This window comes from Erythranthe guttata, chromosome 8 (assembly GCF_056151865.1).
Source record: "Erythranthe guttata isolate IM_541 chromosome 8, IM_541, whole genome shotgun sequence".
NCBI lineage: Eukaryota > Viridiplantae > Streptophyta > Magnoliopsida > Lamiales > Phrymaceae > Erythranthe > Erythranthe guttata.
This window is the reverse complement of record NC_142540.1, coordinates 944,718-969,975: the sequence shown is the minus strand read 5'-3', so window position 1 is coordinate 969,975 and position 25,258 is coordinate 944,718. Positions and strand designations below refer to the sequence as shown.

Genomic DNA, 25,258 nt, shown 5'->3' with positions numbered 1-25,258 from the left:
TTACAACTTATTTACTCCAACTATGGGTATCTAAATCAATAATCAATTGGAAGTTTTTTAGTGGTTTTATTTGTAATTGTCACGTGTCATTTTTTTATTGGATGTTTAGGTAGTTATTTTTTTGAGAACTCAATTTCCGTGATGTATTTTTACATTCAAAGAGGTAGAATATCAAAATACTTACCCATTTTGATACTCCCATTGGAGTGGAAAATTTTGATTTTGAAATATCAAAAAGGTGGTTTATGGATTTGATAATCCATTTGATACGCCCATTGGAGTTGCTCTTACAAGGCCTGCCTATGTATGTTAAAATAACTTTAAGGTAATTACAATCACACTCTAAAGCAATTACGATAGCCAAGATTTCATATCCTGAGAACAGATTTGCACTATATTCGTTTCTAGTGGGGCAGTTAATACTACTATAGACGAAAATTATAAATAAATCTTACATAAAATAATAAGAATATAAGAAATGTTATGAGAGTCATGTCACCTACTAGCTATATATTGTCTCCATCACTTTCTGAAACTAATATTCCATTAGAACCCTAACTGAATAACTTATCAAATTATTACTCGGTCAGAATTTCTAACAATTTTCTAGGGGTCATTGAAATTACTAATACTACAAGGATATAAAGTTATTTTAGTATATATCAGGGTGTAGTTGTAAGTTACCATTAGGAAAATATATAATTAGGTTGAATTATTTAAAAAAAAAGTAATAGTCACGGATGGAATCAGAACTCTGAAGCAAGAAAATAAATAAATGGTGTACTTCTTAAACCACTCTCCACTCCATCTCTAAGAAGCAAAGGTTTGATTTTTATTAAAAAAAAAAAAAAAAAAAAAAAAAACAGGTGAAAACTCTCACAGCAAAAGCCAACCAAACTCCCACCTTCCACCCAACTCAAAATCCTCTAAACATCAAAACCACGCCAACAATTACTAAATCTTGTTTCCTGTTTTCGATTATCTGCAGATTTGAATTGAGCCCAGAATTTTGAATGGAGATATGAAGAAGGTGAAGAACTACTATCTACAGATGAAACACCCACAGAAGTTGGAGAAGAAATGGATCTTCCCACTCGCCATCGGCTCCATAGTTTCACTCTTCATTCTCTTCTTAACCACGCTAACCTCCCCCGACGGCACGCCACTCTTCCCTCTCCGCCGCTACTACTCCTCCTCCTCCTCCTCCGCCGCCGCCTCCGCCTCTATCTTCGTCGAGTCGAAGCTCAACCCTCTCCCGATTTCCAGCCTCCCTCCGCCGCCGCGGTTCGCCTACTTGATATCGGGCTCCGCCGGCGATGGGCCGATGCTCCGCCGCACGCTTGAGGCGCTCTACCACCCCAACAACCAGTACGTTGTCCACCTCGACGCCGAGTCCTCCGCCGAGGAGCGGCTCGATCTGTACAATTACGTAACTGCCCACTTCGTTTTCCTGAGATTCGAGAATGTTCGGATGATTACCAAGGCTAATTTGGTCACTTACCGTGGTCCTACTATGGTGGCGAATACACTCCACGCGGCGGCTATCTTGCTGAAGGAAGGTGGGGAATGGGATTGGTTCATTAATCTCAGCGCCTCCGATTACCCTCTCGTTACTCAAGATGGTAACAATTTAGGGTTTTTTTTTCCTTTTTTGAAATATAAAAATTGAATCTTTTTGCATTAAATTTAATGATCTGTGGGTTCTTGTTCATGATCAGATCTGCTGCATACGTTTTCGTACTTGCCCCGGGATCTTAATTTCATCGATCATACAAGTGATATTGGCTGGAAAGAGTAAGTGAACTTTACCGACACGTTTTTAATTGTTTTGCGCAATCCTAATTAATGTGTTTTAAGGAATTATGTTAAGAAATTTAATGACATTTAATTAGGTTTCAGAGGGCGAAGCCGATTATCATCGATCCAGGGCTGTACATGACGAAAAAGACCGATGTGTTTTGGATCACACAGCGAAGAAGTGTGCCGACTGCATTTAAACTCTTTACAGGTGTGTTTTGGCATTAGTGGTTTTCTTGATTTCGATTTTATGGTTTTTTTTTTAGTATTTTCTACTTGTTTCGTTGTTTATGTGTGTTTGGTAAGAAAGAGTAATTAGAATCAGGGATGGATGCTTCACCCTTTTGTTATGCCATGTGTCATTAAATTTCATTAAAGACCTAACTATCGAGGATAATGTATCATCTTTCTTGTCGAATAATGTTGGTTTTTCTTGGTCCATTTTCGTGTCTTCCTATTCGTTGAGTAATTGCTCGACTCTGTGCTTTCCGGGTTTTTTTTTTCATTTTTTGGGTTGTCGGATTCAATTGGAATTTAGTTTTAGTACGACTTCCAAATATTATGAATCTTGTTTAGTAATTTAGGCCAGTCTACTATGTGCAATAAAGTTCTTACTTTAATCGTGTGCTCGAGTTTTAAGTGATTCGAGAGAATCGTATGTGAAGTGAACCGTGATCCACGTCGCGTTTTTTTTTCCTTACAGGATCTGCTTGGATGGTACTGTCTCGACCGTTCATCGACTACGTCATATGGGGTTGGGACAATCTACCTCGAACTGTACTAATGTACTACGCAAACTTCATATCTTCGCCAGAAGGCTATTTCCACACGATCATATGCAATGCTCGAGAATTCCGAAACACGACGGTGAACAGTGATCTCCACTTCATATCATGGGACAACCCTCCTAAGCAGCACCCTCACTACCTTAACTCTGAAGACATGCAAAAAATGATCGAAAGTAACGCCCCTTTTGCTAGAAAGTTCCATCACAACGAACCCGTGCTTGATAAAATCGACGAGGAGCTTTTGTTTAGGGGAAAAGACAGATTTGTCCCCGGTGGATGGTGCATAGGTGGCACTGAAAACGGGACCGACCCTTGTTCGGTTGTTGGGAATACTACTGTTCTCAGACCTACCGGCGGTGCGAAGAGACTAGAGAATATTATGAGCTCTCTTCTTTCGGACGATAACTTTAGACCTCGGCAGTGCAAATAGCAAAATGGTGTTCGGCATTTTAGCCAATCTGTTTTATGCGGGGTAAAAATATTTTAAAAAAATCCTGCTCGGAGCTCAATGTAAGAATTCAAGATTTCGAATTCTAAATTGCAGAACGATCGACCTTTGTGGGGTGGCAGTGTATTTCTTTGACGTGTAATTACTCGGTTTGTAAAGAAACGGGAGTCATCGAAATGATGCATGTGGTAGTAAGCCGTGGGGGCACTATTTTTAGTTAGGTGAATTTTTACGACGAGTTTTTGTTTGTTGTTGGTTTTGTCGGTATTCACCTAACTATTTTTAGTTGGGTGAATTTCACTATGTTATGAGCTGTGATGGGAGTAAAATGAAGATTACAGATGGCAGCTCTCTTCTCTTTATTTGTGTTTTCAAGCATACATTAGATATTACTCTTGTTCTTGCAATTATGTTGTATATTATCTGCTTTCATTGCCTACAGAACACGATCAAGATCGACTCAGAAAATCGAAATTGGTCACGGTTAATTTTCTATTTCTTAAGGTTTCGAATTCAATGATGACAATTGTAGATGAGAGATAAGTATACACTACCTTTAAATTTGGCAAAACCTCTGGAAATGCAATCAAAAGAAGATGAAGGGGCTTTGGTCGAAGAGAGACGAGGTTTATGAGTGATCAAACTAGCATTAGGCCTCGTCTCACTTTCGACCACAGCCCTTTTTTCTCTTTCTCCACCAAATTAAATAAATTAAACCCGATGTGCATATATTTCTTTTGGCGTTGGTTCATATATTTGCATCCGGTGGACGGACACATTTTATTCTAGTAAGGTTGATGTATTCGAGATGTGCAATTTAAGTAGTTGAAAATTAACGACAAGTGGCGGCGAACTGGCAAATTATCGATTTATGTGACTAAATAAAAAAAAATCTTATGCGTCACTCGTGTGACGTCATTAATACGTTGCCATAATTCTACTTCCGAGAGAAGAAAATGATAAACGCGTGAACCGTAATAAATTGCGACGAATTTTGTCTAATTACCTTGGCAATGTGAAGAGTAGACGGGTGTCGCGCCGCAGGAGAGACGGCACCCGATTGAAACTTTCCAGCAAAGGGAAAGTAGATCAAGTGTCATCTCTCCTGCGACGCCACTTCCGCAGCTCCATTTTTCAATCAGTCGCTTTCTCTCTCTAGAGTACATATATAACTAATTTAGTACTAATGATAATCTTACACTCTCTTGGGCATATATATTAGTATGTATATATATATATATATATATATATATATATATATATATATATATATATATATATATATATATATATATATATATATATATATATATATAGAAAGTGTAGAAGTGAGATACAGACTAGTCAATTAGTAATTTTCTAGAAATAGGACTTTGCTAATAACAAATTAGTTTCACATGTTCACACACACATTTTTTCCAGGTTGACTTTCTTCATTTCACACAGTCGTTGTTCGTTCACTTTTCTTCTGTTTTGAGGTACCTAGCTAGGGGCTGCTACATGACTTATTTATTTATTATTTAAACATTGACTTAATTGACTAATTATTCAACACAAGCATTTATGTTTGGGTAAATTATACTTTTGACTCTACATTAGTTTACTTTCTTCTATTCTGAATTGCATCGACTTGTCCCATTGTACTTGAAAAACTGTCTCAATATGGCCATCGCTGTTAGTTGTCAGACATTTGACCTTAACACCGTTTGGTCTAAGCTCTGAAATTACAAAAACACTATCCCTCGAGAAAGCATAATCCACGACAGCAACTACAATTTTTTTTTTAATAATTATTTAAACTGAGAGGGATAATTTTTTGTAATTTTCAGACTTAGATAAACAGTGTCGGCAGGGATACATTTACACAATTTTAATACAATATTTTATATTTTTCTTAAATTTGCCCTTACTACTTACTATTTAGAAAATTAAGGTGGTTTTTGCAAAAGTTTATTTAAAAGCATAAGTTGGTGATTCTGAGTTAGGTTAATATTAAGTGCTTAATTCTAAAAGTTGAGGGTGTTTGGAAACAATCTGGAAAAATAACTAAAATAAAAAGTGTGTTTTTAATATTATAGCTTAATATTAAGAGAAACATAAGCAAAAGTCAGTTTTGCAAACAACTAAAAGCAGAGTATTAAAAGCAGAGTATGTAAGAAAAAAAGCTCATAGTCTATTTTTAAAAGCTTTTGCAAACATATGAATCAATTATTGAGAATTGTTTTTTAGTCATTTTATTATAATTTTTCTAGAATCCATACATTTATCAATTTTCTTAAATACAATGGAAAGAAGAGAATACAACATAACACGCACTGAAAAACTGAAATAAAATTATAAATTATTTCCAATAAGAAGAAACTATTTATACAGATAAAAAGGGAAACAACAAACTTACATGAAATACAAAGAACAGATTCTGAATGATTTCTCAACAAATAAATTTTATAAATAAAATAAATTTGTACAATCTACAATTGAGTTGGGCCTAACCGAAGCACGACTGAATAATATGTGAGCCGAGCTTGAATTTTAATAACTCATGCGTGAGCATCACGATGGTTTATCCCAATGGTATATGAACTTGAGCGGACCAAAGCTTGGATTAAATAGCAGATTTTTAGTCGTGGATTCTTAAAGGATTTATCTTCAATTCACATACTTTTTGATTTATTTATTTAAATAAATTAAATTTAGTAAAATCAATAATTTAAAGTAAATAAATGTCCCCTCAGGAAATTTCCGAAAATCGGATTTCAGTCATAAATTCATCAGAATTAGCATGGTTAGTAGCATCATCAGGAACACTTTCAAAAAAGCAATAAAATAATAAATATAAAATAATAAATATAAAATAATAAATATATAATATATATATATATATATATATATATATATATATATATATATATATATATATATATATATCCAAAATAAATATATTTAGCATAAATGAAAATGCTCAGACAGATGAGAGAAATATTAATTATCCCTGACCTTACACAAAGAAGGTCTCATAATGAGCTGGGATTAACATCTAATCATCACCGCAAACACACATTACCTAAATCATAATCACAATTATATATTTTAAAAATTACTCCTGCTCAGGAAAAATGAAATGTGTTCTCATAGATTTTTTCGCAAAAATCTCTGAAGTCTGACATGTGAATTTATTCATAAATCATCACAGCAGAAGTAAATATTAAAGGAAGATTAATTAAACAGCTCTCAGTCAATTAAAAGGTTATCTGCTCATAATTGTTATCAGATTAGCGTATATTAACCTAAACAATTAGGCTGGTAATCACAGAGCCGCCACAATTAATTTCAAAAAAAATCAAATTTAAAAAAAAAATGAATAATTGAGGGGAGATCAGAGATTGGTAGGTTTTATCAATCAATTTTATTCAGAAACACGGACCAAATAGATTATTCATCATCTCTCCCAAATTTCTTAAATCGTAATGTAAAGCCTAAATAATAAACAAAAATTGAGGCCATAAAAAATTGGAATAAGAGAAAGGGGAAATCATCAGAAAATTGAGGTTATTAAAAATTGGAATAATAAAAAGGGGGAAATCATCAGAGACTTAAATACTACGAATCAGAGGTAATTTACCGATCATATTGTTGCAGTTTTTCTCTCATCACATGATTTCAATTCGTCGAGAAATGAAATAAAAAAAAAAAAAAAAAAAGATGAAGAAAAACCTGATGGGTGGATGAAGATATGAACAGCGGCGAGAGTTTCTCAATATATAGAGCAAAGTAGAGAAGAGAGGTATTGTGCTTCAAAAACCCTAATGTGCGAGCGGCGGAGCGCCGCTAGCGGGCCGGGTTGGAATATAATTAGACTCCACAAGGAATGGGCCGGGTTAGCTTTATTTCATGGAATGTTTGAAGCCCATATTTATTATTATTTTTTTTAATACAATTTAATCAAAAATCTTTTATTCATATAAAAAAAAATCATGAATCGTTTTCTCTTTTTTTTGATTAGGATAAAATAGGTATTGCAATGGTGTTATTTTTAAATTATTTATTTATTTATTAATTTGGATTTCAAATTGTTTCTTTTTTTTTTTGTATTTAATTGGAGTATATCCAAATGTAGCTTAATACTTCGAGTTGATACAATGAATTTCAAATTATTGAACTATTTTTTATTTATTTATTAACCATATGATATGCCTAATTGGACCAACACAATAAGCCTACAATTTCTTTATCTACTGGGTCACGAGTTCAATATTGAAGATCATTACTATCGAGGCCCAATCACCTTCAAATAAGGTTTTGGCCCGACAACCTCAACTAGTTAAACTTCAGCCTAATCAATGAGGTATAAATAACGGTTTGAACTCATTACTTAAGGTACGTCCTATTAACTGAGCAATACTACAATGTGTAATATCTGGACTATTTCCACTATCAGAACGTCTGACTTGAGCGTCGGAGGGGTTTCCACCGGATCAACCCCCGACTTAGTTTACGTGTTATATGATCGCAGGTATCTCAAGGTCATCAAGCTCGTGAGTCAGTAATCCACTCTACTCTTCCAGCTCATTTACTTCAACTATCTAAGGTGATCTACTTTTTAGCATCATCACCATACTACCATAGTAAAATTACATTTTTGTGATAATTTATATTTATTTATCAGCACGTGTTTATATTGTTCACACACATAAAAAATAATAAAAAATAAAAAATGAAATGCGAGAATTGAGGCCCAACTGAATTGGGCTTGAAGAAGCAACTTCTATTCATACTTCGCACAAGGCTTGGGCCCTAATTTGAAAAATTGCATGCACTTGTTTTTTTATTTTATTTTATTTATTTAATAAATAAATAATAATAATAAAATGAAAAAAAAAGGCGATAGAAACTAGAACAAGTAATCAATGATATTTTAATTTTTAACATAACATAATTACTTTATTTATTACTAATCCAATCAAAACAACAATGAAATCAGTAATCAGACATATGATCAACAGCACCACCCCACTTTTCCGGGCAGAAAGTAATCACATACTCATCGGCGGCACAGTTAACCAGTGGCGGCGGCGCGTCGAAGGCGTAGCTAAAGTAAGACGGACAAGCATCCTTAAACATCTTGGAGTAGACGCTCGGCCTGCACTTCTCCGGGGTGCCGTACTCATTCCTGCAGCAAAACGAGTCCAGGTTGAAAGCCAAACACGCGCTCTTACACGCCACGATCTCACCCCTCCCATTCACCACCTGCAGTTCCGCCGGACACGCCGCCTTCAAGTTCCCCGAGCAGCCGCCGATGTGGCACTTCGATTCCGCCGCCGGCGACCTTGGCGACACGTGGACGGGCAGATTGTAGCCGTCCACGAGGCTGACGTCGTAGAAATTAGGTTTCTTCTTGTCGATCTGGAGCGTGAATTCGACTAATGTGGCCGGAGGGATTCCGATTGTCCCGTTGCACTCGAGTTTGCCGTCGCAATCCCCTGTTTCGCAGGCGGACTTTCGGTTTCCTGTCGGGTCAAAATTGCAGCCCGTTCGGGCCCAGATCCGACCCGTCCAATCACCCGGAGCCTGGAATTTTCGGGTTTTACCCGGTTGGAGGTGGAATCCACCGTTGGCTAAAACCGGGTGCCCTTGATTTGGGGCGGTTGCCGGCCATATTGGAAATGGGCATTTGTTACTCACGTACAATGTGCTCGCGTGGGCTTGTAAATTGCCTGCACAATTACATATTGTTTTATTATTATTATTTACAATATAAATATTATTTAATTAAGGTAATAAATAAGAATAAGTTGATTTTATTAAGAAAATACCTGATGGGAGAAAGAGCCATACAAGAGCAATACAAAGAGGTAGAAATGTCATTATTGAAAAATTAGTTATCAAGTGGTAAATTATGCTGCAATATTGCTGCATATAAATACTACCAGAAAAAATAATTAAATACTTGACTTTTTGCAGTTTGATTTATTTGATTGTAAGTCAAGTTTTGAGGTTGAAAATCTTTGAGACTAAGAAAATTAACCGGTGAAAAAGGGGTAGTTTGGACTTTTTGGACTAATGCTAATATTAATCAGTATCTAATAATTACAGTTTAGGAAGACCGGCGACTGGAAATTGCCGGTTGCAACACTGAAAACTAAGGATTTTTTGTTTTTTTTTTTTGTAAAAATTAAGGATTTTTAAATTAAATGCAGGATTAATTACTTGCTTTTTAAACCATAAAGCAAAATGGCTTTCTTCTTTTCATATGTTAGCCATCACTACTCAAGATTGCAATCAATATTAATTATCTAAATACGTAATCCTTACGTAATTTAGAAATATAATCGAGTCGTATTCTAGCCGAGTTCGATTTGTTTGAAGTGGTCAAGGCCGAGTTCGAATGTTGAATGTTTTTCAAGCGACATGCGAGACTCGTGATTCGATGAGCTCATTTACACCCATATATAATCTATAATCTAGAGTTACGAAAATCTTGATAAACAATTATGACATAAGATTTTCTTTTTCTTTTTTATCAAAGTTTAAAATTGCTCTCAAAAGAAAATTGCTATTATATTATGATTTTTTTTATTTTTTTATAAAATAAGGACTTTTAATTTTTAAAATCATAACAAAAACTTTGAAGAGTTTAAAATTCAACCAACCATACACAACAATTTCAACTGCTCACATAACTGACATTGATTCTAATATAACTTTCAATTGGTTATTTCATTTCTTTGTTATTTGAAAAGTAATTCTTATTTCTTAATTATGTCCTCAATCATGCAACAACATTAAATTATGGGCTGTCCAGACAAGCAGCCATTTATTTATAAATTACTATGTTTTAAATTTTAATCCTATCTCCATCTGTTTTTCATGCTGTTGGTATAAATGTTAATTAAAGTTTATTAAAAGAAATGTGTTATTATTATATTTCAGCTTATTGACATACCAATATATATCGTTGAATATTTATTATCATCTTTAAATATATGTCCAACAATATCCACTGACCAGCATAATATTAGCCATTGCATGTGTTTCTCTATCTATAAGAATTTCAAAATTTAAATATTTGAAAATTTTAATTTTGAATTTGCATTATATTCTTTTATTTGGTGTTGCTCTAATTTCTTGAATAATCTAATTATATTTTTTTACCCGGTACGTTGTGTCTAATTATTTCCAATGTAGGAAAATGACATATAGTACGAACTCGTTCAAAACCAATCTCGAAATTCGACTTTCATACAGTATGCACTTCATTTGAGTTCGGATACCATGTTCGAAATAACAAAATTTTATGGTTTCACACTTTCACTTATGGAAACTCAGTTTTACAAAACCAAACTTTATAATAACTAAAATTAAATAAAAAAATAAAACATATCTTCTTTTTAGTTTCTACGTCCAAAAAATAAAATAAAAATAAAATAAAATAAAAAGGGAAAAAAGGCACTGCTCTAAAAAACTTTATCCGCTAGAAAAAGGACAACTGTATTAAATATTAATAAATTGGCCATAGAAAATGTGGGCTTCTTTACATAATCTGGTATAGGCTTTTGTCCCCTCCTCGTTAGTCGTTACCCACCCCCCACATTATCCATGTTTAGTTCCTATATATTAAGGGCCCATATATTTAAATCTAAAATAACAAATTAAAGGGTAAATTACGCCAACCTATCAAATTACGAAAAAATCTCTTATTCGGGTAATTACAGCCACTTTTTCTTTTTAAATATGAACCAAATCGTATATTCAGTTCGGTAACCGGTATGAATGTTGGAGTACAGAAATTTCGATTCGATTTCACCAATTTAACGTCCCTAAATTTACGTGTGAAGGGGTATTTTCATAAAATATTATATAGTTAAACGATGACTGAAATTATACAAACATAAAAAATGTTTTCATAATTTGCCCCAAAATAACTCTACTTACAACATATACATATACATGTATATATTTTTATGTATGCACGTAAATAATTTATTTATTGGGTATAACACAAAACAAACCATATTCCCAAAATATTTTGTCCGAAAGCTGTTCAAATTCATCGGACAGTGTAACAATGGAGAGAGAGAGAGAGAGAGAGTATTCATTGGGCCTCACAAAACTCAAACCCACATTTCAAATTTGAACGCCATTTTCATTTTTCACTCTCCATCTCTCTCTCTCTCTTTGACCGCCTCGGCGTCTCCACTTTCCGTTTGACCACTCCGCCCCTTTTTCCCTCCCTTTCTCCCACCCTTTAAATCAACCCTTTTGCTGTCTCAGTCATTTCATCAAACAGTTTTGCTGCACTCATAAATTCTCCCCCATTTTCTTTTTCGTTCAAATCATGAGTAAAGCTTTTGATGATAATAGCTCGAACAAAGACCCCGTTTCTCTAAAGTCCAGTTTTCAAGATCTCAGCATCAATAACAGCCCAAGCATTGATTTTTGCAGCAGCACCGTTACTGGATCCGACAATACCAGCAGCGTCGGCAGTAGTAAAATCAGCGACGGCGGATTCGTGGGCAAGACGATTGATATCAAAAATGTTGAGGCGAGCGCGGGTGAGGAGGAGTGCGTGGGGAGTGAGAAGAGTAGTTTGAGCTCCGTCGGGTACTGTAATGGCGTGGTGGTGGATGCAAACGACGCTAGTTTTAGAAGCCTCTGCCCATCGAAACCGCACAAGGGGAACGACGCGGGGTGGGATGCAATACAGTGTGTCACGGCGAGAGATGGGGAGCTGGGTTTGGGGCATTTTAGGCTTTTGAAAAAGTTGGGATTTGGGGATATTGGGAGTGTTTATCTTGCGGAGTTGAGGAGTGTGGGGTGTTTTTTCGCTATGAAGGTAATGGATAAAGGGATGTTGGTTAGTAGAAAGAAGGTGGCGAGAGCTCAAACTGAGAGAGATATCTTGGCTTTGTTGGATCACCCCTTTCTTCCGACTCTTTATTCGCATTTCGAGACTGAGAAATTTTCGTGTTTGCTAATGGAGTTTTGCAGCGGTGGAGACCTGCATTTGCTTAGGCAGCGTCAGCCCGGCAAACATTTCTCCGAGCAAGCAGCAAGGTATATTAGCACTTGGTTTTCGTATCTTACTTTATTTCAGCATTTTATTAACATCTTGATAAATCAAGAAATTGAATTTTCTTGAAACTTTGTTACCCTTTAATTGAGTGATGATAGTGGGAGCTAGTGTTTGTGTTGGTGGTTTACTTTGCCGGATCAGTTCAGTAGATGAATATAGTTCTTGATTTTTCATATTTTGGTACTTCTGATATGTAACAATGTTATCTTATGTATTATTTATTTCTAGATTCAAATTGTATGAAATGTGAATTTGGTAACAAATTTCTTCTGTTTGATAGGTTCTATGCTTCGGAAGTGCTTCTTGCGCTCGAGTATTTACATATGATGGGGGTGGTGTACCGTGACTTGAAACCCGAAAACGTCCTAGTGAGAGAAGACGGACATATTATGCTATCGGATTTCGATTTATCATTGAGATGCTACGTGAGCCCCACCCTTCTAACATCCAACAACGGACCAGCTTGTACAATTTCTTCGTATTGTATAGAGCCATCTTGCATCGACCCATCATTCAAGTTGCCCGTTTGTGTAGTTGAGCCTTCTTGTTTTCGACCCTCTTGCTTCAAGCCCCGTCTTTTCAACTCGAAACCTGTGAAAGCAAGAGGCGAAAGGACGAATCTGTCCAGCTCAGATTCTCTCCCCGTGCTCGTAGCAGAGCCAACTGCAGCCAGATCCATGTCTTTTGTCGGGACCCACGAATATCTAGCCCCCGAAATTATTCGAGGAGACGGTCACGGCAGTGCTGTTGACTGGTGGACGTTCGGTATTTTCTTGTATGAGTTGCTTCATGGGAAGACGCCGTTTAAAGGTAACGGTAATAGAGAGACGTTGTTTAACGTTGTTGGTCAGCCCCTGAAATTTCCAGAGGGCTCCGCTATTAGCTTTGCTGCAAAGGATTTGATTCGAGGTTTGCTCGCAAAGGACCCTCAGAAAAGATTAGGATTCAAAAGAGGGTCCACTGAGATAAAACAGCACCCGTTTTTCGAGAGTGTGAATTGGGCTCTTATCCGCAGCACTACCCCTCCTCATATTCCTAAGCCAGTCGATCTTGCATTGGTCAATCAGACGTTAAAGTCGTCTTTGGCTGGAAATCACAAGAGTACGACTACCGACTCGGAAAGGTCATCTGGTCCTTACTTAGATTTTGATTTTTTTTAACCAACTTTTTTTTTATTTTATCAACGTTGTATCATTATTCCCGAGGCGGTTAGATTTTCAATTCTGATTTGTAGTTTTGTTTTTAACAAAATCTTTCAATTGACAACATTGTTTGTTAATTTAATCCATCTGTTTCAGTTTCATTTTCGGCACTATAATTTGCGAACATAATGACATATGATGACAAATTATCAGACGAGAATGATTTCCGTCTTGTAATGATTTTCGCTCAGGTGAAACGAGAAGAAGCACGCCATTGTTTAGGGCCATGATTTGTTTGAAGGGAATAATAACTGTATTTTGAGGTAGCTACCAACATTTGCTGACAAAGGGAAAATTTGTCTGCCTTTTCTTCTTTCTTTTCTTTTTATCTTTATTACATAACTTTTGCCAGGAATTTCACTGTTTAGTAAAGAATCCTGGAGTTCTTGATTGCTTTATATGGGGAATCTTGAAAAGAACAAAGTGATTGAGACAAATGAGCAAACCAGTTAACAGCAGAAATGAAACAAGTGTCCATGTCAAAATTGGTATTGGTGATCTTTTATAGAATATGCTTTATTCTTTGGGACTCTGCTCACCTGAATGATTCCACACTTGTTTTATTCTTCTTACAGGCTTTTGTTTTTTTCAGACATTGTTTTTATCTTTTTCTTTTTTTTTTTTTTTTTCTTTTAGTGCTTTTCCAGGATGATGGTTAAATGGGGCGAACTCCTTTCCCACTACTTTACAAGGTGCCAAAATCTCTTACTTTTACTTTCTGTTTTTGCTTGGAAACTAGGTTCTTGTTGAACAAGGTCATAACTTTATTTATTTTTTTATTTTTATTTTTGGGTGTAGGTTGAAATTAGTAAATTTATTTTGGGACTTGAGAAAAAAATTTGTTCTTGGCACATAAAAGATTGGTTTACTTAGCACCGGTGGAAATAAGATAATTAATGTTGTTTAAACAAGTAGTAGTGAAATTATACTAGCTTGATAAACTAAATAAATGTAAGAAAAATCCGAAAGCAACTCTGCATGTATATTTACTGTTTATAAGTTATTTTGTCAGACGAATACGCTGAAACATTCTTGACGTCTCTTTCTGCACGGAAATTCCAACCATCTGATGGTATAAATCCTTGGATAATTAATTAATTAATAGTATTGTTAAGCATAAGAACTTAGCATTGTTTATTACACACTTAGTTTAATAATTGTGTAACTTCGCTCTCATACCGTCAATTGTGAATTACAGGAAAACGAAATCTACATTGGGCCGTCATGGAATAACAGCCGTAATGTATATGCTTAGATGCTTAATCCTGTCATAAGCTTAAATAAGAAACATTAAACTTGTCGATAATTTCAATGAAGTCCCTGAATCAGACAACTTTGTATAGCTCCGAATTTCATTGATCTCATAACCGATAATATTTTTGTCTACATCCTAATGGTTACTATATATATATATATATATATATATATATATATATATATATATATATATATATATATATATATATATATATATAGATGGTGCAAAGAAAGTTAAGATAAGTTTAGAGCAACATTAAGCATAAACTCCTCAAATTAATAATAATGGGTAAATTTCCAAATGTGAGCAAATGCGAATCCCACGGGCGCGAAAAACACACAGTAGTTGCTGACCTGGACGGAACATTACTCATAGGCCGTAGTTCGTTTCCGTATTTCGCGCTAGTTGCGTTTGAAGTCGGTGGGATATTAAGGCTTCTTTTCTTGCTATTAGCATCTCCACTAGCTGGATTTCTCTACTATTTCTTCTCCGAATCGGCAGGCATTCAAATCCTCATATTCGCAGCATTTGCAGGGATGAGGGTTTCCGATATTGAGTCGGTTGCACGTGCAGTTTTGCCTAAATTCTACTCCACCGATTTGCACCCGGAGGCTTTTCGGGTTTTCTCATCGTGCGGTCAGAAATGCGTGCTGACAGCCAATCCTAGGATCATGGTCGAGGCTTTCTTGAAAGACTATTTAGGTGCTGATTTGGTTTTAGGTACCGAGATTTCGACTTTTAAAGGTAGAGCCACAGGGTTTGTTACAAAACCTGGAGTGCTCGTCGGCGAGAATAAAGCACACGCCCTTCAAAAGACGTTCACCACTATGAAACCAGAAATCGGACTCGGTGACAGAAAGACCGATTTTCCCTTCATGAACCTCTGCAAGGTCTTTTTTTTTTTTTTTTTCAAATTTCAAGAAATTATTACGAACTATTGAACAATTTGATGTTTATTCGTGTTTCTTGATTATATCGGAAATACAGGAAAGTTACATGGTTCCCAGGAAACCCGAAATTCGCCCCGTCAGCACAGACAAGTTGTTAAAGCCAATAGTCTTCCATGACGGGCGTCTTGTCCAAAAACCGACACCCGTAATGGCACTATTAATCATCCTATGGATCCCAATAGGATTTGTCCTAGCATGCCTACGTATAATGGCCGGTTCACTCCTCCCAATGAGTATCGTTTACTACGCATTTCGAGCGCTCGGAGTAAGAGTCACCGTCAAGGGGGGGCCGCCGCCCCCACCGGAGAAATCTCTAGGCCGAAGTGGTGTCCTCTTCGTGTGTTCCCACCGGACCCTACTCGACCCGATTTTCCTCTCCACAGCACTCGGCCGCCCTATTCCAGCTGTCACATACTCGCTATCCCGATTATCCGAAATCATATCACCCATCAAAACGGTGCGTTTGAACCGTGACCGAGTCAAAGATGCCGACATGATCAAGAAGTTATTACAGGAGGGCGATTTGGTCATTTGTCCGGAGGGGACCACTTGTAGGGAACCGTTTCTATTGAGATTTTCAGCACTTTTCGCGGAGCTAACGGACCATTTAGTACCCGTGGCGATGAACAATAAAATGAGCATGTTTCATGGTACTACCGCACGTGGGTGGAAAGGGATGGACCCGTTTTACTTCTTTATGAACCCGAGCCCGGCTTACGAGGTCACGTTTTTGAGTAAGATGCCTGAGGAGCTGACATGTGGCGGCGGGGAGAAATCGAGCCATGAGGTGGCGAATTGTATACAAAGGATGATTGCTGTGAGCCTTTCGTATGAGTGCACTGGTTTTACTAGGAAGGATAAGTATAGAGCCTTGGCTGGAAATGATGGTGACGTGGCTGATAAACCTAGGATTGGTGCTGATAAAATTATGGGATGCTGAATGAAAAATGGAGCCTTTGTTTATGAACAGTATAACAGGATTAACTAATTTTTACCCGTTCGGGCCCGTTGATTTCGGGCCATGTCCAAGTTTGATACGGGCCGAGTTTGAGCCTAGCAATTTGCTTCTTGAATAATATCAACAAATATAAAAGTCAATACTTTGATGCATTTATTATCAATTTCTAATTACTATATAGTATATTCTACACAATTAAATTCTAATTATATCCCTATGAAATAGAATAATTATTGACTTTCATTGGTCAACGACTCAACATTATGACCAAAACATGCAAGTAAATAATGGTACATTACGACACCATTATTTTTGCCACATTTTAATAGTTATAAAATAAATTATAAATATAAATTTCTTCCCTAAAAAAGAGTAGTTAGATTTTATGAAGGAAATTTCAATTTAAAAAAAAAAAAAAAAATTAAATTACGGCCACACTCTGAGGTAATGTCAAATTAAGAAATCATTATATTTGGGTAATTATAATCACCCATCAACTATGAATCTTCTTACACTACATCCTTATGATGTCAAATTCAACAGAATCATCTACATTATGTGGAATATTCTATAAGTTTGTACTCATTTTGTCAAAAAATGTAGTTTCTGATGCAGCACAATCTGATATTTACAAGCCCTGAGACACATCTTATGATCATCTTGTTTTCATAATATGGAGTTTGAATTGGGTAAAACGGGCATAAACTAGAGAAAATTTCAAGTAATCTAAGGGTAGACGTGTAAAAAAAATTATAATTTAGGGAAACATGAAAGATTTATTTTTTAATAAATTGACCTTAGCTTTGGGGATTTAATGTAATTTACCCAAAAAAAATAATATATTAAAAGAAAATAAAAAAAGGGAATAATCCCATTAAATCCTATGGGCGACCCCTTGTAATAATAGTCCTTGCGTTCCAGTTGTGACAAATAAAAACAAGGAGCTGAATTGAATTGCAGAGAGGCAGAGACAAAATCCAACTCCATTTTTGTTGAATTTCATCACGATAAAGAAAAACCCTTTTGCCTCACCGGGAAACGGAGAAGAAACAATTTTTCAATTTTGGTTTTTCCCCTTTTGATGGACCCAAGAAAAATTCTTTTGATTTTTCTGTGTTTGCTCGTTCAATCCTCTCATGGGTACATGCTTATCTCTCTCTCTCTCTCTCTCTCTCTCTCTCTCTCTCTCTCTTTGTATATGTATCTTATTTATTATTGAATGCAGATCACGGCTGATTTGTTTGTTTTTGCAACAGAAATGCAGCAGCGGTTAAATCGACAATCCGTTCTCCGACGTCGTTTGATCCAACGCGAGTCACCCAAATTTCTTGGTCTCCCAGGTTTAATTAATTTAATTTTCTAGGTTTACAGGAATAAAATTACACTACATATGTATGCGAAATTGGGAATTTTGTGTCCGTTTTAATCGATTAGTGTAATAAAATGATAAATTCGACAGGGCGTTTCTGCACAGAGGATTTTTGACTGATAAGGAGTGTGATCATCTCATTGTTCTGGTTAGTCCTGATTAAATGTTTTTGGATATGATTATCTTTGTTTTATCAAAAATGATTAATAAATATGATTAATTTATATCTGATTTATCTGTTGGGAGGGAAAAAAATCGAAAAGATGGGGTCTTTTATTAATGTGGTGAAATTTGTGTGAGTAGGCTAAAGATAAGCTGGAGAAATCGATGGTTGCCGATAACGATTCTGGCAAGAGTGTCGAGAGTGAAGTTCGAACAAGTTCTGGCATGTTTCTTAAGAAGGCTCAGGTTAGTTTGAAATCTCAGTTACTTCGGCACTTCGTTCAAGAAACGGTAAAAGCTTGTCTTTGTCGTATGAGAAATTTACACGATTATCGATTATGGAGCAATTTTTGTGAATATCGACTCGTGACCCTTAAAAGATCGTCGTGTTTAGGGGTATTTTATATTAATCGTCTTATTTTTTTAATTTTATTTTATTGTTTCTTGAATGAAGGATGAAATAGTTGCTGGCGTTGAAGCAAAAATTGCCGCATGGACATTTCTCCCTATAGGTATTGTGTAAACGGTTTATTTGATGTTTTATAGCGTTTATTTATCCAATTACGACTTCTTACTGTTCCTGTAAAATCTATTAATACAGAAAACGGAGAGGCTATGCAGATTTTGCACTATGAGCACGGCCAAAAGTACGAGCCACATTTTGATTTTTTTCACGACAAGGCTAATCTTGAATTAGGTGGTCATCGAGTGGCTACTGTGCTTATGTATTTATCGGATGTTGCAGAAGGCGGCGAAACAGTTTTTCCTAATTCAGAGGCAAGTTATTTACTTTTTTTTTTATATATGTTCTTATTGGCATATAATATGAATATTTTTCGTATATTTGTGTATCTACTGTATATATGCAGATGAAAGATAAACAGCCAAAGGGCGAAAATTGGTCCGACTGCGCTAAAGAAGGCTATGCAGGTAAAAACTAAACAAATTAAACAATACTACCAAAAAAAATGAAGTGAAGTAAACAATTTCAATGGTAATTAATTAATTTTATTTCGGTTTTCTATTTGCGCGTTTTTTTATGACAGTGAAACCTAGGAAAGGTGATGCTCTGTTGTTCTTTAGTCTCCATCCAGATGCAACTACAGATACTTCAAGCTTGCATGGGAGCTGTCCTGTAATCGAAGGCGAGAAGTGGTCTGCAACAAAGTGGATTCACGTGAGGTCTTTCGATACGGCACCTGCCAGGTCAGCAAACGGGGAATGTACGGACGAGAACCCAAACTGCACTGCATGGGCTCTTAAAGGAGAATGCGAGAGGAACCCTCTTTACATGATTGGCTCTGAGGATGATGCTGGGTATTGCAGGAAGAGCTGTAAGGCCTGCTCGTCGTCGTCTTAATATAATTTTGTCGGTCCCGTTTCTGTTTTTTTTTGATCGAGAAATTATCGGTTGTATATGAAGGAGGGTTTATTGTAGTGGGGGATATAGACTTTTGTAATGCTGCTATATACAATACTGTCTTGAGTTGAACATCTTTTCGCCAAATGATAAATCGAAGCATAATGTTAAATTACCAACTTCGGAAATTTACTCCTTAATTATTTACAGTCCATTTTTATCTTTTAGATGTGGTATATATATATATATATATATATATATATATATATATATATATATATATATATATATATATATATATATATATATATATATATATATATATATATATATATATATATATATATATATATATATATATATCTTGACACAGACAACTCAGTGTTATTCTTCATCTCCATGGCTAAGCAACTGTGTGTGTGTCAGTGTGTGATTGCATGCTGATGGCTAAGCAACTCTCTGCGCGTGTGTGTGTGTGTGTGTGTGAGAGAGAGAGAGAGAGAGAGAGAGAGAGAGAGAGAGAGAGAGAGAGAGAGAGAGAGAGAGAGAGAGAGAGAGAGAGAGAGAGAGAGAGATGCAAGGGGGATTGCATGCGTTTATTTTTCATATATCATGACAAACAGTTTTCTTTCAGTGATAGTTTGATTAAAAATCATGCAAATGTTGCGAAAACGGGAGCCAAATCGCATGCACATCATGCTGCCTCACTTGTTAAATGTATCCCCTTCAAACTTTATGCCCTGACCCTGTTAAACCACATCATCATTACATCAGTCCCCATTTCCACACACAAAAACGAAGAAAAAAAAACCCGATAATCGTCCAATGGGAAGGCCCCCTTGTTGCGATAAATCGAACGTGAAACGAGGGCCATGGACACCTGAGGAAGATGCTAAAATTCTTGCGTATGTAGCAAGCCATGGAATTGGCAACTGGACCTTAGTTCCCCAGAAAGCAGGTCATTATCTTTTTTTTTTTCCTTCGTAATCGATACGTAAAAATTCTGCGTTTCTGCTTCGTTCTATGATTTTTTTCTTTCTTCTTTTTAGGCCTTAACAGATGTGGGAAGAGCTGTAGACTCAGATGGACTAATTATCTACGACCTGATCTCAAACACGACAATTTTACACCCGAGGAAGAAGAATGCATTCTCGAACTGCACAAAACTGTCGGCAGCAGGTAAGTCTAAATCATGCGAAAAAACGAGGAAAAATACATTGTAATTGTCTTGCAAAATTCAACGAAAATATGCTCTCGTTTCTGCGGTTTGGATTTTCAAGATCCATCATTTATTTCGGGAATGTTTATTTGAAACAAGATCGAATTTTTAATGTTGTAGATGGTCTCTAATAGCAAAACGGCTGCCGGGGAGAACAGACAACGATGTGAAGAACTATTGGAACACGAAACTGAAGAAAAAGTTAGCTAAAATGGGAATTGATCCCGTAACTCACAAGCCCTTCTCTCAGGTTTTCAGCGAATACGGAAAAATCAGCTGTTTTCCGATTAGTACAAGCAACAACAGAAACCCGTTTCTCCAAAATCTCACAGCCAACGAATCCATCTTAAAAACAGAAAACAGTAATTCATCAACGGGCTATGACATTATGCAACGGCAACCATATTTTACATCTTCTTCGAATGGAGTCATGCGTTTTGGCTTAGGACAAAGTCACACGTGTGGGCCCTCTCAGGCACAAAGCGTGCCTGCTTCTCCGTTCGAGTTATCTAACGAATGTGTTTTGGGAGATTATTTGAGTAGTAGCACTAGTAATTATGAGGCTGTTCAAGTTCAAGAAGAGGGGCATGTAGGTAAAACTAGCGTCGAAAATAGTGGAAATTACTCGTGCCATGGAAATTATAGTGGAGCATCATCTTCATCTTCGTTTGCTGCAGATTCGTCGTTTGTCGAGGCTATTTTGGCGCATGATAGCGAAATGCGACTTCAGTTTCCGGACATTTTGGATGACGATTACGGTTACTGATCCTTTTCTGATGTGTGTTTTTGTTGGATTTGTTACTCATTTTGGAATATTTTTCTAGCAGTTGGAATAATATTTAATTTGCGTATACGCCCGATTTGTGGGTATTATTATTATTATTTTTTTTAAATATAGAAATATAATTATTAAAATTGATGTATTTTATGTCAATAGTCAATACTCAATAATTTTGTTTTAGAAAAAAAAATATATTAATAATTAAAAATATTATGTACTTCAAAAAAATGACACTTGTATTTGTTTTGATTTTTCCAACATCAAAGATGGCACTTTTTTCTACCAAACTATGTCAAAATCCGTTAAGTTAGTTGCAAGAACAAACACAAAATAAAGAAAACCGAAAAAAAAACGAAAAAAAGAAAAAACTCAAGAACACAAAAAAAAAAAAAAAAAAAAGAAGAATTGATCAATCAGCATCAAAACCTGGTTTTCGATGACCACATTACAGAGATCTTCGTACTCGTTCCGTAGGCAAGGCTCTTCGGGACGTATATGGGACAAAGACCGAGTTCAGAATCAAGACATTCATCCTTCCGAAAAATCCAGGGATTTCAATTACCATCCCATTGTTTCCAATTCCAATTCCAATTCCTATTCCAATTCCAATTCCAATTCCTATTCCTATGCCAATTCCGGTGTTCTCAATGCAACACCGTCCGATAATTCCAAAGTTCCGCCTCCTTCAGGTTCCAGATCAGAATCCAAGGTTCATCACAGGTGTGGTTTTGTTTCCATTTTTGGGTGTTGCGTTGGATCTCGTGCCTCTTAGCACCCTCGATTTCTTTTCTTGCCTACCAAACAGGCCTTTATTCTTATTTGGTATGTTCGGTATTTTGTTTTTAGTCTTTATGCAGTTTGTTATTCTCCTGTTTATTTTTTTCTTACAATATATTACAGAATCTTCTGTATTTTAGAGAGAACATCGATTCTCTGCAGAATGTATATATGAATCATAGGATCTGTTACTTTGAATTTTATCGTCGTTTCGTAAGCTTCTTCTGAGTCATGAAAAAAACAACAAATGTGTAACTTTGTATTAATAATTTGTTACAGTTTCTTTTTGTACACTCAGCCATTGACAATACACGAAAAAATGATAAAAACATGTCCTGGAAAGGAAAAAAAAATATTGTTTTCCACTAAAGCTAGAGACGAGAGAAACACGATCAATTTATAGAACTTCATTTGTTCAGATAATCGTCGTCTTGAAAAAAGAAATCTCAGATGCTCAGTTGGCAATAATTAGTGTAGTCGATTTCCTTGACTCGTAGACAGCATAATATACACTCGGGCAGATCTTCAGCCTTGTTTCCCTGCATTAATATTGCAATATAAAATGGAGTTTCGAACGAATTTTAGGACTAAATACTAAAAAAAGGACAACTATAATAATTTAATTTCCGAGATGTACCTGAAGTGTGAGGCCGAAATCAAAGACGCAATTCTTGATTCTGTCTTGAAATGTTTCGAAACCTTTTCTAGGGATGTAACCAAATCGGTGGATGTCCAAGTCGATCTCGAAGTAGTTTTCTCCCTGCAAAAATCGCATGATCGAAAAATGAATTAGACAACAACATAATAGAATTAATCAAACCATGTCAAAAGAATGAAACCATTTAAAATAAAATAAAAAAATAAAAAATTGTACCGAGTAAAACTCATGCTGAGGGCGTGAAAGAACCGGCTTTTCATTGTAAGCATACATAAGTTTCCTCTCGGTAGCACTCAATTCAAGATCGTCGAGATTCACCACTCGCCCCAAAATCTTTAGTCTTTCCCTTAAAGATGCATTTGTATCTATCGGGAATCCTTTGATTCTCTCCGTTTCATTAGCAATCATCCTCTGCTTTTAACCAAGAAACATCGTTGTCAAGAATCGAGAAATGTTGTCCTAAAGTAAAAGTTACTACACAAATAAATGCATTAGTTCTTACCCTGATATTTTCTCGAAAATGAAGTGGAAGATCTTCTTCGTAATTTTCAGAAAGTTTGAAATAGAAAACAAAACTCATTCCTGGCCCGTCATACTCGTTCTGGAATATTGCAGCAGGGTAAAGTGGAATCTAATAGAGAAAACAAATCGGGCAAAAAATTAGCAATTTGAAAATTTAGCTCGTTGAATATATATATATATATATATATATATATATATATATATATATATATATATATATATACCTGAAGGTTTACAACAAGAATAGGAGGGATTTCGCCATGGGAATCAACAGAAGGGAGTTCGACAAATCGAGCAATGTGATTGATTTTTCGAGGACACAAGAAAACATCCACTCCGAAAGGTACATATGCTGCATAGTTTGGAGCGAATTCTTTCTTTTTATCTCTGCCGAAAAAGACGGAAATTTAATTTAGCACTATGTTTTGGTAAACCAAATAACTAAATAACCAAATAACTATCACCTAAGAAAAGTTCGTCCACGGACTTTAAAGATATTCGGCTCGATCCGTGACCAACACTCTGCCATTTTCTTCTCTAACGGAGAACACTTAACCTGCGAACCAGCTATCGGTCTTTGTAATATCGGCTTTCCCAATGCTGACATGGAAAACAAAAATAATCAACAATAATTATTAAAAAAAAAAAAAACCGTGATTTTTTTTTTTAGTTATGATCACGAAAAGGCGAAAAACGCTTACATAAGATTGGATTTTCTTGGCCTTCTTTCCATTTGAAAGAAGGGGTAATTGATAATTTTTTCTTCGTGTTCGAACCGGTTAGACTCGGCGGTTTTTTCTTAACGTCTAAAGACTCATCACAAGCAAGGCAGGGGAGGAAGGTGTTTGATATAAACCCACAGCTGTGTAACGATCCTGACTCGTTCCTACTTTGCTCCTCGTTTTGAGAATCGCCGCAGCTCACCTGAGAATCGGTATTATTACCATACGCAACCTGGTTCGAAAATCTCGGAGTCACGACATTGGAGAGGGATCCAGCTTGAGATACATCTGCAAGTATTACAATTTCATACAATGCATCATATAACAGGTACGTGAGATCATTCATTCGTGTATACGTTTCTTTTTTTCGTTTTTTTATTTCGCGAAGAGGGTGTAAAATGCCGAAGCACTAACCATCTTGCACACTGTAAAATTCATCGTCGTCACCGTCGGAATCAATCATTGCATCGGGGTCGAACCACGCTTCACTACTTCCTGTTCAAACCACAACAATTCAGAACCACATAAATCTCAACATTTCTCAGCTGCAGAAGAAATTAATATTTTTTATTCAAATACATTAAAATAAATAAATAAAATTGAAAAAAGCCATTATTCATCAATTAAGCAGCTTAATTAAACATTGCAAAAAGCCAAACAAAAATCTGCACAAACAAAACACCAAAGGAAACCTAAAACAAGTAATATAACAGAGAAACAAGGGGTAAAAATGGAACCTTGAAAAGAAGGGTTAGTGAAAGCAAGATCTTTCGGGTCAGAGGGTTCGACCCGGTTACGATTAATAGAAGGATGGTGGGGCCCCCCTTTAATTCTTCTTCGTCTTCTCCGTTTCTTCTGCAAATTCAGCTTGTTTTTCATCCCAACGCATCCTTTTGGCTTCGACCCACATACACCCATCCTCTAACAAAAAAGAATCTGAAGAAATTCTAATCCAGACTTGGGTTTTGGTTGAATATATATATATATACACAATAGGGGGGGAGGTGTATGTAATATGTATGTAATTGTCAGTTCAGATACCAAACAAAAGGTGCCATGGCTTAACTTCATTGAATACTACTAGTCTTTGCTTTCAATAAATTAAAATTAAATAAAAAAATAAATGGGAAATGGAATCGGAGTAAGATGATTTGTGATTGGTCAACGAAAAACGTTGCAGTTGTTGACTTGTTAAAGATGTGGTGGGGTTCGAT

At 36.0% G+C, this 25,258-nt stretch overlaps 7 protein-coding genes, 1 long non-coding RNA gene and 5 other non-coding genes across 14 annotated transcripts; 5 read left to right on the top strand and 8 right to left on the bottom strand.

Annotated features, from left to right (window-relative positions):
• Positions 1-727: 727 nt before the first annotated feature.
• Positions 728-3,395, top strand: LOC105961697 (beta-glucuronosyltransferase GlcAT14B). Its single transcript, XM_012985951.2, has 4 exons — positions 728-1,622; positions 1,719-1,794; positions 1,893-2,008; positions 2,501-3,395. The coding sequence occupies exons 1-4, from the start codon at positions 1,022-1,024 to the stop codon at positions 3,013-3,015; spliced, it is 1,308 nt and encodes a 435-aa protein (XP_012841405.2). The 5' UTR covers positions 728-1,021; the 3' UTR covers positions 3,016-3,395.
• A 2,362-nt stretch (positions 3,396-5,757) lies between these two features.
• LOC148768266 (small nucleolar RNA snoR53Y) lies at positions 5,758-5,839 on the bottom strand. Its single transcript, XR_016033366.1, has one exon. It is a non-coding gene; the product is annotated as a small nucleolar RNA snoR53Y (small nucleolar RNA).
• A 108-nt stretch (positions 5,840-5,947) lies between these two features.
• Positions 5,948-6,855, bottom strand: LOC105961646 (uncharacterized). The gene is made up of 2 exons (XR_001173116.2): positions 6,656-6,855; positions 5,948-6,097 (listed from the first exon to the last, which is right to left on the bottom strand). It is a non-coding gene; the product is annotated as an uncharacterized LOC105961646 (long non-coding RNA).
• LOC148768265 (small nucleolar RNA snoR69Y) lies at positions 5,987-6,091 on the bottom strand. Its single transcript, XR_016033350.1, has one exon. It is a non-coding gene; the product is annotated as a small nucleolar RNA snoR69Y (small nucleolar RNA).
• On the bottom strand, positions 6,134-6,232 carry LOC148768264 (small nucleolar RNA R64/Z200 family). The gene has a single exon (XR_016033360.1). It is a non-coding gene; the product is annotated as a small nucleolar RNA R64/Z200 family (small nucleolar RNA).
• LOC148768263 (small nucleolar RNA SNORD18) lies at positions 6,406-6,481 on the bottom strand. The gene has a single exon (XR_016033343.1). It is a non-coding gene; the product is annotated as a small nucleolar RNA SNORD18 (small nucleolar RNA).
• Positions 6,614-6,694, bottom strand: LOC148768262 (small nucleolar RNA Z199). The gene has a single exon (XR_016033349.1). It is a non-coding gene; the product is annotated as a small nucleolar RNA Z199 (small nucleolar RNA).
• A 1,065-nt stretch (positions 6,856-7,920) lies between the features above and the next one.
• On the bottom strand, positions 7,921-9,002 carry LOC105961647 (Pathogenesis-related thaumatin superfamily protein). Its single transcript, XM_012985882.2, has 2 exons — positions 8,847-9,002; positions 7,921-8,747 (listed from the first exon to the last, which is right to left on the bottom strand). Exons 1-2 carry the CDS (start codon positions 8,947-8,949, stop codon positions 8,011-8,013), a joined length of 840 nt encoding a protein of 279 aa, XP_012841336.2. The 5' UTR covers positions 8,950-9,002; the 3' UTR covers positions 7,921-8,010.
• Positions 9,003-11,004: 2,002 nt separating this feature from the next.
• LOC105961698 (Protein kinase superfamily protein) lies at positions 11,005-13,409 on the top strand. The gene is made up of 2 exons (XM_012985952.2): positions 11,005-12,087; positions 12,387-13,409. The coding sequence occupies exons 1-2, from the start codon at positions 11,369-11,371 to the stop codon at positions 13,264-13,266; spliced, it is 1,599 nt and encodes a 532-aa protein (XP_012841406.2). The 5' UTR covers positions 11,005-11,368; the 3' UTR covers positions 13,267-13,409.
• A 504-nt stretch (positions 13,410-13,913) lies between these two features.
• LOC105961700 (glycerol-3-phosphate acyltransferase RAM2) lies at positions 13,914-16,648 on the top strand. Of its 2 annotated transcripts, XM_012985954.2 has the most exons (3): positions 13,914-14,000; positions 15,101-15,456; positions 15,554-16,648. In XM_012985954.2, the coding sequence occupies exons 2-3, from the start codon at positions 15,103-15,105 to the stop codon at positions 16,454-16,456; spliced, it is 1,257 nt and encodes a 418-aa protein (XP_012841408.2). In that variant the 5' UTR covers positions 13,914-14,000; positions 15,101-15,102; the 3' UTR covers positions 16,457-16,648. The 2 variants fall into 2 exon arrangements, with proteins under 2 accessions (XP_012841408.2, XP_012841407.2); XM_012985953.2 differs by lacking the exon at positions 13,914-14,000 and having other exon boundaries at positions 14,805-15,456.
• Positions 16,649-17,313: 665 nt separating this feature from the next.
• Positions 17,314-19,540, top strand: LOC105961701 (putative prolyl 4-hydroxylase 7). Its single transcript, XM_012985955.2, has 8 exons — positions 17,314-17,614; positions 17,731-17,814; positions 17,934-17,991; positions 18,147-18,251; positions 18,460-18,517; positions 18,607-18,782; positions 18,875-18,935; positions 19,052-19,540. Exons 1-8 carry the CDS (start codon positions 17,556-17,558, stop codon positions 19,363-19,365), a joined length of 915 nt encoding a protein of 304 aa, XP_012841409.2. The 5' UTR covers positions 17,314-17,555; the 3' UTR covers positions 19,366-19,540.
• Positions 19,541-20,021: 481 nt separating this feature from the next.
• TDF1 (Duplicated homeodomain-like superfamily protein) lies at positions 20,022-21,445 on the top strand. The gene is made up of 3 exons (XM_012985883.2): positions 20,022-20,323; positions 20,415-20,544; positions 20,705-21,445. The coding sequence occupies exons 1-3, from the start codon at positions 20,191-20,193 to the stop codon at positions 21,348-21,350; spliced, it is 909 nt and encodes a 302-aa protein (XP_012841337.2). The 5' UTR covers positions 20,022-20,190; the 3' UTR covers positions 21,351-21,445.
• Positions 21,446-22,374: 929 nt separating this feature from the next.
• Positions 22,375-25,147, bottom strand: LOC105961702 (uncharacterized). Its single transcript, XM_012985957.2, has 9 exons — positions 24,782-25,147; positions 24,459-24,539; positions 24,024-24,332; positions 23,787-23,922; positions 23,547-23,709; positions 23,303-23,431; positions 23,017-23,211; positions 22,780-22,902; positions 22,375-22,681 (listed from the first exon to the last, which is right to left on the bottom strand). The coding sequence occupies exons 1-9, from the start codon at positions 24,960-24,962 to the stop codon at positions 22,589-22,591; spliced, it is 1,410 nt and encodes a 469-aa protein (XP_012841411.2). The 5' UTR covers positions 24,963-25,147; the 3' UTR covers positions 22,375-22,588.
• Positions 25,148-25,258: the final 111 nt, after the last annotated feature.